Source organism: Ursus arctos, unplaced genomic scaffold, assembly GCF_023065955.2.
Source record: "Ursus arctos isolate Adak ecotype North America unplaced genomic scaffold, UrsArc2.0 scaffold_9, whole genome shotgun sequence".
Lineage (NCBI taxonomy): Eukaryota > Metazoa > Chordata > Mammalia > Carnivora > Ursidae > Ursus > Ursus arctos.
The window spans coordinates 65,837,738-65,847,201 of NW_026623111.1; the positions used below are offsets into that span (position 1 = coordinate 65,837,738).

The 9,464-nt window shown below is 45.0% G+C and overlaps 1 protein-coding gene across 1 annotated transcript in view; it reads left to right on the plus strand.

Moving 5' to 3' along the window:
• Nucleotides 1-7,316, plus strand: part of CDS1 (CDP-diacylglycerol synthase 1) — a 60,711-nt gene extending 53,395 nt beyond the window's left edge. The window contains exon 13 of the mRNA XM_026509816.4: nucleotides 4,207-7,316. Within this exon, the coding sequence (XP_026365601.1) occupies nucleotides 4,207-4,336 (130 nt within the window). The 3' untranslated portion in view covers nucleotides 4,337-7,316. The remainder of the gene's footprint in view (nucleotides 1-4,206) is intronic.
• Nucleotides 7,317-9,464: the final 2,148 nt, after the last annotated feature.

Genomic DNA, 9,464 nt, shown 5'->3' on the forward strand with positions numbered 1-9,464 from the left:
TCTACAGGCATTAGTTTGAATGAGTTACCTTTTCTGTCAATAGTAATTTATAGTATAAAGAGGGAATGGTGGCCCCTGGAGTTTGTGTCACATTGTAGCCCTGAGAAGTATGATTAAGGAGAAATTAAGAAGAAGTAATTAAATTATAATTATTTTACACACATTTGAATAACTTAAATAATAGTATATGTCATGGTCTTTAGTAGGACCAAGGTAAAATGTAGGTAATGTGGACGGTACTGGATTGAATCATCAGTGTTCCCATTTTCTGTGGTATGTATACAGCGACAGTGAGTACTAACTAAAAAGGAGGAGGATGTAGTAATTCCTCCAGTCCACCAGTTACTGCTTGAGAGCCTGTGATGTGTTGGGGAATGTTCTAGGCATGCGTACAGCAAAGAACAAAGTGCCCGCCCTCAGAGCTTACATTCTTACTGGGGAGCTGGAGAGAGAAGGGGCAGAAACGGGCAAAAAACAAACCCAGTTTGCTAGCTGGTGGTAAGCGCCATGGAGAAAAATAAAGCAGGCCAGGGGATTATGGTGGTATGGGGGGTGGAGAAGTGGGGTGAATGGAGGGGTGTTGCTTTTTGATATAGGTTTATTCTTGTTACACCTGTAAGGTTTTGGCTCCGCCGCACAATGCTAGTTTGAGGTGCGAAAGCAAACTACCGCAAGCACGTGTTCCCTTTACTTGCCGTGGTCTCTACAAAGTAGCTGACCGCAGGAAACATGGATTTCCTTCAGAGAGTACTTAGAAACTCATATTTGTAGATCCCCAAACACATATTTTAAATATATACCCAGAGCAGTGTAGGAATTTTCTATTTTTTATTTTTCTTGAGCAGTCTTGTTAGGAGTTTATTTCATTACTCTTTTCAAGGAATCAAATGCTGGCTTTGTTAACGTTCTGTGTCACTGATGCCCACCTGCACCTTTCACTCCTTCATCTTTCTTTAGATGCAATTTGCTGTTGCTTTTTGAGATTCTTGAGATAAAGCTTAGGTTATTGATTTTCAGCCTTCTTGTCTAATCATCTAAGACTGTAAATTCCCTCTTAAGTACTGCCTTCTTATCTTACTGTTATGTTTGCATTTTCATCATCAATTACAAATATTTCCTGATTTCCAGTGTGATACCTGCTTTGACATGCAGATTATTTAAATGTGTATTGACTGCTTTCCAAACAAATGGAGATTTCCTCATTCTCCTTCCTTTATTGACTTTTGCCCTCATTCCATGTGGTCAGAAAGCATACTCTGTATTATTTCAGTTTTTGTATTTGTGGAGACTTGTTTTGTGCCCCAGCATATTGTCTGTTCAGGTATGTGGCCACGTGCCCACGGAGCGCATGCGCACCTGTGTGTTGGGGATGCAGGGCTGTACACGCCCATTAGGTGAGGTTTAGCTAAGTCTTCTGTACTGATTGTTTGCTTTGTTTTTTTCAACTTTTTTCAGGAAGAGAGCTTTGTCAAAATATCCCACCGTGATTGTTGTTGTTTTTTAAACATTTATGTATTTATTTTAGAGAGAGAGAGAGAGCACAAGCAGGGAGGGGCAGAGGGAGAGAAAGAATCCTACGCAGGTTCCACACCCAGTGCAGAGCCCAACTAGGGCCCAACCTCACAACCCTGAGAGCATGACCTGAGCCAAAATCCCGAGTTGGACGCTCAACCACTGAGCCACCCACGCCCCTCCCCTCCCAGTGTGATTGTAAATTTACCTAATCCTAGTCTGCCAGTTTTTGCTTTGTGTATTTTGAGGTGGTTTTACGTATATACACATTTAGGACTGTCCTATCTCCCTACTGAATCGCTCCTAATGTCATTCTATAACGTCCATCTTTATAGGCCACTTGCTTAATACCTATTTTGTTGAGCCTGGGGGGCTCAGTCATAAGCTCAGTCATTAAGCGTCTGCCTCCAGCTCAGGTCATGATCCCATGATCCCAGGGTCCTCGGATCGAGCCCCGCATCGGGCTCCCTGCTCAGCAGGAAGCCTGCTTCTCCCTGTCAAAAAAATAAATAAAATCTTTAAAAAAAAAAAAAACCTATTTTGTTGGATATTGAAAGAATGGCATCAGCTTTCTTTTGGTTAGTATTTATATAGTGTTTCTTTGTCAGTCCTTTTATTTGTAGCATTCCTTTATCCTTATATAAAGTGTGCTTCTATTCTAACAAGCATATAGCTTGATTTTAGTTTTTTCTAATAATCCAGATGACAACCTTTGTCTTTTTTTTTTTTTTTTAAGATTTTATTTATTTATTTGAGATAGAGCAAGAGAGAGAGCACAAGTGTAGGGAGTGGCAGAGGGAGAAGCAGCCTCCCTGCTGAGCAGAGAGCCCAACCCCTGGAATCATGACCTGAGCCAAAGGTGGATGCTTAACCCACTGAGCCACCCAGGCGTCCCCAACCTTTGTCTTTCTAATTGGAGCATCTAATCCACTTTATATGGCAGTTCCCGATATATCTGTGTATTAGTAATTAATATTTAAATCATTAAAACTCTATTTTCAGATGGTAAAGCTTTTAGGGCATTAACTCACCTTTTTTTTTTTTTTTAACCTGCTGTTGTCTCACTAGAGAAAAGTCATGCTGAGCCCTGTTGCCTACCATTTGAAAGCAAGTATTTAGACTATTAGGAATACAGGGCTAGTGCCAGGGCACATGGAGCCGCGAGCACCTGCTGACATAATTTTGCATTTAGCTGAACTTGCTATAATACTCTTCCTTTTATCTGTGGGCCCTACTCTGGGTTTGTTACAAAGTTGCTGAATCTTTTGAAGACATGGAAGACAAGCTGTGCCCCGGCTTGAGTAGACAGTGGCTGTGAGAGACATCTGGCCACACTTCTGGCACATGAGCTGAGCCACGTGCATGAAGTTAACCCGTGGGATGGCTAGTCTGTGCTGTGGTGTGGTTTTTTAATCAAAGACTTCTGTGATATCCCTCTATAGCAGACATTTCTTTTTGTTGCTGGGTTTTCTATTTCCTATAATTCCGTTTGAACTGAACAGTCCTAGTCATAAATTTAGTTACCTGTGTAAATGTCTTTCTCGGAATTCGGTGCCCTTCTCCATACATCATTTATGTCTTGCTCTTCTCCATTGGATTTTACTAATCTCTGTTTACAAGAAGTGAACCATGATCTGTTTCTCGTTTTCAAATGGACTGTAGAAATTGCAGAGAACGATACATGGACATTAAAATCTGAATTCAGTTCATTCTGAATTTGACAGAATAGCACTGTAGAAGATCACACAGGTGTGAATGGATTGAGTTCTAGAGTCCGGGTGGGGGCAGGTAGGGGGGAGTTACGAATCTCTGACTGTAAAAGTGTCAGAGCGGGGAAAGGGTAAGAGGCCTGTTTAGGACCTTTTCTGACTCAGAGTGCAACGCAGAAGGGTGGGAAGAGGAGGGCTGGAGAGGGGACGTTGGGGGAGCTGCTGGAGGAGGTGTCCCTGGGAGAGAAGGGGGAGCGCGTTGTACCACTGCCTCGTTGCTGCCTCAGCTCTCCCCGGGCTCGCTTCGCCACCACTGGGACTGCTGGCAGGTGGGTGAGGAGGGCCGGCGGGCTGCCTCCTCGCCCTCCTTTCAACTAGAAAAAGACCCACTTTTTACTATATTGGGGTTCACCGAAGACTGTGTTTGGACAGACGCTGGGGCATCTACTGTAGATCCTGGGTAGCGGTTGCAGTGCTGGGTTAGCACCTCGGTGTCCTGTCTCTCGAACATTCATATACCCCAGGGGCACTACTCAAAGTTTCTTTGAAGCTAAAAATTTAAAGTATTATTTTTCATGTCCTCTTCTGGCTTACCTTCATCCATTGGGACTTTTGCTCCTTTTCTTACCGGATAGTTTTTGTGTCTTGTCCAGTCAGGATTTGTTCCCTGTCCCCACCTTTAACTCAGGTTGCCGTTTTGAGAAGTTTTGTAGAACTCAGATCTGCATCCTCTGGATTGCCTAATGTTGTTCCTGGGTTTTGTGTTTGTGCATTCTTCCCAAATCTAGACTGAATGCCTCGTGGTGCAGAATATTTCTGGGGCTTTTTCTCCCTTCGACACTAACATTGGGCATTGAAGTGAGCTTGAGCAAGTGAACACTGTTACTCTACACTTAAGTGCATGATTTAGTTTCAGTTGGGGGTATATGCTTCCCTTGGCTCTCTTCAAATAGCATGAACTTGGCCTTTTCTGCTTCGTTATCAGGGGTCCGAATCCCAGCAAAGTGCTACAGCAGTTGTTGGTGCTTCAACCAGAACAGCAGTTAAATATATATAAAACCCTGAAGACTCACCTGATTGAGAAAGGAATCCTGCAGCCCGCCTTGAAGGTATAGCTGGATCCACAGAGGGAAGGACTGACCATAAGGAATTCTACAGAAAAGCACTGACAGATGAAATTTTGTAATTGTACAGAAACCTGGCTGAAAACGCAATAGATTGAAGTTTTGCAGACACGAATGTCTCTTCTCGAAATTACTGTGAATATTTAACACTTACTTGATCTAAGTTATGAAATAAGTAGCAAATTATCAACAAAAGATCCTGTACTTTTTCTAGAGTGTATTTTCTGATGTTAACTTCCTTCTCCTGACTTGCTAGGTTTCATAATGTAAAAGACTTGTGTTTTAAAGAGTCAAACAGAAAAAGAGTAAACTGAGGATGTCTTAAGATTGCATCTGGCGTTGTGCCCTTTGCACAAATATTGACTTCTGCACTTGGAGCCGCTCTTAATTTTAACAAAATGTTTTATGTAAGGCACAATAGGAAGTTAGTTCTCCTGCACTTCCTCCTCTTAGTCTGAAGTCCTTTCTGAAGGGCTGAGTTGGATCCAAAAAGGAAAAAAAAAAAAAAAAGCTTGTCCGTTTTTCAAAAGAAGTAAGTAATCATTTGCCAGGGGAAAACGTTCCACTTTTAGGTAGGTTCAAAAAGAGCAGACATCAAACTCTACTCCTGATAAAACTGTTTGCAAAAACACGACAGACAGTTGCAAGAAAAACGAAGGAGAATTCTGCTACGAAGAACGTAAGGTCCGCCTCCTCCACAGATGATCTGCACAGATGACAACAGCTCGGGAGGCAGCGGGAGACAATGGCGCACGACCCCGGCCACCTCTTGCTCGAATTCTCTGCCTTTCCTCGTTTCCCCCTGAGCCGGTTTCCATCAGTTCCGCAGCCTCCAGCACCTAAGATGCACGCAGAGGGCAGCGAGTAGGCGTGGTGGCCGACGCAGAGCGGGGTGCGGAGTGGCCTGTCCCCGGGAGGCTCTGCGGGCCTGTGTCCCGGGGGCCTCCCTGCTGGCGCCCTGGGCCGCCCAGGGCACACGCAGCTGGCGAGAAGGAAGACGTGCCCGGGGACCGAGGCCCCGCCCAGCTCCCTGCTAACAGCTCACCTTTGCCCCGTCCTCTTTCACATCATGTCGTAAAATCCGAGGACTGCAGCTGACGATTTTTTTCCTTCAGGAATGAAAATCAAGCAGAAGTGATTCTCCTCAAGAACCAGCAGCACACGAATGCCAGCGCGTCCCCGTGGACCGGCCGCTGTAACAGACACGAGGCTGATTCTCCTCCGCGAAGGGAAACGAGCCACGCTCCGAGCGCCCCCCACGGCCGCATGTACTGTGCTGCCCGCGTGGCCCGGAGCCCTCCGAAAATTGCCTCGTGCTCCTCGGCCAACTCTTCAGACAGGAGAAAAACAGATTTTTAAGAGTGTTTTGCTAATGAAAAGAGTAAATATTTTTGTTTAAATCAGAAACAGATTTCAGTTATTTTCTATTTCCGTTCTACTACTATACCCGAAATAAAAGACCACAGACCTGCCCGGGGTCCGTGGATGTCGGTCTGGAACGAGCTGCTTCGTCGGGTGCGCTCCGCGAGTACGGCGCGTCTGGTTAAGCTCGGTGCGCTCCGCGATGAGTACGGCGCGTCTGGTTAAGCTCGGTGCGCTCCGCGATGAGTACGGCGCGTCTGGTTAAGCTCGGTGCGCTCCGCGATGAGTACGGCGCGTCTGGTTAAGCTCGGTGCGCTCCGCGAGTACGGCGCGTCTGGTTAAGCTCGGTGCGCTCCGCGAGTACGGCGCGTCTGGTTAAGCTCGGTGCGCTCCGTGATGAGTACGGCGCGTCTGGTTAAGCTCGGTGCGCTCCGCGAGTACGGTGCGTCTGGTTAAGCTCGGTGCGCTCCGTGATGAGTACGGCGCGTCTGGTTAAGCTCGGTGCCGGGCGTCTAGTTGCTCGGTCTGGCACGCACGCGGTCAGTTCGTCCGCACGGGATGTGCTCAGCCAGCACTATTTCAGACCGTCCCGTAAAAACCTCGAATTGGCACCGGAAATGTTATTACAGGAGGGAATGATTCCTCTTAAAGTCAGGCTACCTACAGGTTTCATTTTCAGCATCTCTCATGTATATTTGCCTCATTAAGAGCTCCAAATGCTGATCATAAAAGAATTTAGATTAGCAGAGGTTAAGAAATAAGATGAAAAATTTGTCACAGGAACTTACATCGAAAACTTGGTGATTTGCACAATAATAAAGAGCTGCTTGGAGATACACGGTTCCCTCCGCATTTTTCTTGGAAGTGATTGGTGAGGCACGGCGACGCAGAATTATAAGCATTACTGAATACACGTATTATAAAATCAATCCTATTATAAACAAAATACGAAGGTAGAAATATTTGGGGTCACAGTAATTGCTTTCCTCAAATATACTTTTAGAGGTGGGTGTACATTATATGTAAAAAAGTAAATTCTTAATTTTAACAGAGTTCTAACGATTGACCTTTTTAGTGTACTTTTATAGCATGTATATTAAAATAGAATATATTTTAGCAAAAGATTGCCATAAAACCCTGACTTTGATCATTTTTATACTTGCACTGTGAAGAGAGCTTAAATTCCAGTGTAGGAATGGGCTGGCAGGAAAATAAGACTGGGGACTTCCTTCACAGTAATGGCTAATTGTTCCAGATTTGCTATTTTTGGAGGTAACTCTACTTGTGTACTAATTGCTTGACTTTTTAACCTGTGGGATGCAAATGTTTCCTCAGTGCTTGTCCCCCTGTGGTACATACACATTTACTGTCTGTGAATAAAAAGACCACACCTTTTACCCTCCCCCCCTTTTTGTTTCATTTGTAATTTCTTTTCCTTGGTACTTTCATTTGAACAAAGACAGTATCACCTTGTTCAGTGAAAAAGAAAAAAGTAGAAACAGTGGACATATACTGTATATGGGTGGGAGATAGCTTATGATTTGTGTCAGTAAGTTCTCCGAATCTTTTACTGAAACAGAGACAGGAAAATAAAATGGAAACAAATCACATTTTGACTTTGTTGTGCCATTTTTTCATTGGAGAAGAATCATTCGTTCATGTGGCCGGTGTTTACAAAACGACCACAGGTGCATGGACTGCACACTGTACCTTCCATCGCCGGCATCTCCAGTGACATCCTCACGGCGGGGATGCCTACTTCTGTGAGGAGGGAACGTGTGTGTGTGTTGAAAGGCGATGTCCTCTCACTAGAAAGAGTACTGAATTTTTATATTTCCCATAGTTTATAATGACGCATTTACTTCTGCGAATCTCTGATCTGGTCCCCACCAGAGCTTTAAGCTATATGGCCGCTGGACGGCAGCGGTTTCCATCAGCCATCGTGTCCCTGGTGTCTGTCCGGCTCCACGCCAGCACCCCTGAGGCCCTCAAGCTCCTGCACGATGAATGGGTTTGGAGTCTTAAGACCCAGCTGTGCACACTTCCACTTGTCTTTCTTCGGCAGCCCTTCCCTGCCCACCCGTTTTCATTCTGCGTGACTCGAAAATGGATGTCAGGAGTCCTAGTTTGTAGGGTTAAGGATCAGGTAAAAAAATCCATAGGAACGTACCATGACTTGTGTCCAGCATAGAGAAGCTGATTTGTCATCCTTAGTTTCCCTTCTTCCTGTCTGCTCCTCTGCTGTTGCTCAGATCCACTGCAAAGTGACGGTCTGGTAGAACGGACCGAAAAGGTAACCACGTTCAGCCACTTACGATGTAGGTGGTGTTAACATTGAGAGTTCCTTGAATGGCAGACAGCCCGTCCATTCGTTTCAGCAAACCCACAGTGTCTCCCACACAGCCAGCACTTGGCTTTGTCCTGGCACCAAGAACAAGAACTCTAGTTCTCCGCCTAGTCACAGAGACGAAGGTGAATGCCATATGAGGTAGATGTTGGTTGGGGCGGTGACAAATGTATAAAGCAGAGGGGGAAATGGGAGACCACCACTCTGACCTCCACGGAGTATCTGTCGGCCCTACAGTCCGGAGCCAGCTCTCTCCACCTGCTCCAGAAACTTCCCAAAGTTTAAAAGTCACTCCTTAAAGAGGGGCTCTATTTGGGAATCTGTATGTTGTGGCTGCAAATAAAAAGCAGGTCTAAGCAATTGAAGCAAAATCAGGAACCTGTCCTACCTTAATTCCATTGTCTTCCTTTTCCCGTACCAAAGGGGAGAACGTTCTTGAATCGTTAGATAACATCAAGAGTCATTTAGTAAGGGTTAATGAATGGAACGTTATTTGATAATGGCAAGTGAGCTTCTAAAAGGAGCTGAGAAAATACAGCCTGGCTCTCTAATGTGTACAAAAAACATGGGTGGGTAGAGCAAAAGCCTGGTTGCCCAGATAGGGAGAATCACTGAGGGACGGTCCACCCAAAGGTGTCCTCCCACTGCCCTCGAACTTACAGCACAACCTATGGTTCCTGGGCGTGAGCTCTCAGAACCCCTTTCCACTGTGCGCCCAGCTTGAGTTCACTGGGTCCAGCTGGTATTCTGTTCCGGAATGTGCGATGTCAAACTTCAGACAGGACCTAAAAGGGTGATAAGTTTGAGAACATTTCTGAGTCATCTATGAAGTGTATTTTCGATCAGTTTTAATCTCAAGATTTGTGAGAAAAAGAAACCCAAAGCCTTTAGCTGATACAGCTGAGACAGACACAACTGAACCGTCAGCAGTTCTGTTTGTTTGTTTTTTTCAGCAGCTTTATCGAGATAGAGTTTATGCACTGTAACACCGTGCAAACGTCCCCACATCCAGGTTAACACGATTTCCATCACTCCACAAGCTCCCTGGTGCCCACTTGCACCTAATCCCCACTGCAACCCCCAGGCTTCGGCACCCGCTGCTCTGCTGTCTCTAGAAATTTGCTTTTCCTGGACATCGCCTATAAAAGGAATCATACAATATGTCGTGGTTTGCATCTGGCATAATATTTTTGTATGTATCAGTACTTCATTCCTTTTTATGAATACCGTATTTATTGTACTGACTGACTTACCGGTTGATTGGCATTTGGGTTATTTCCAATTTGCTATGAATATTTGTGGACAGGTCTTTGTGTGGTCATGTCTCCATTTGTCTCAGATTTCTAAAGGTGGAATTGCAGGGTCATATATTTATGTGTTAACTTTCAAAGAAATGGTCAAACTGTCCAA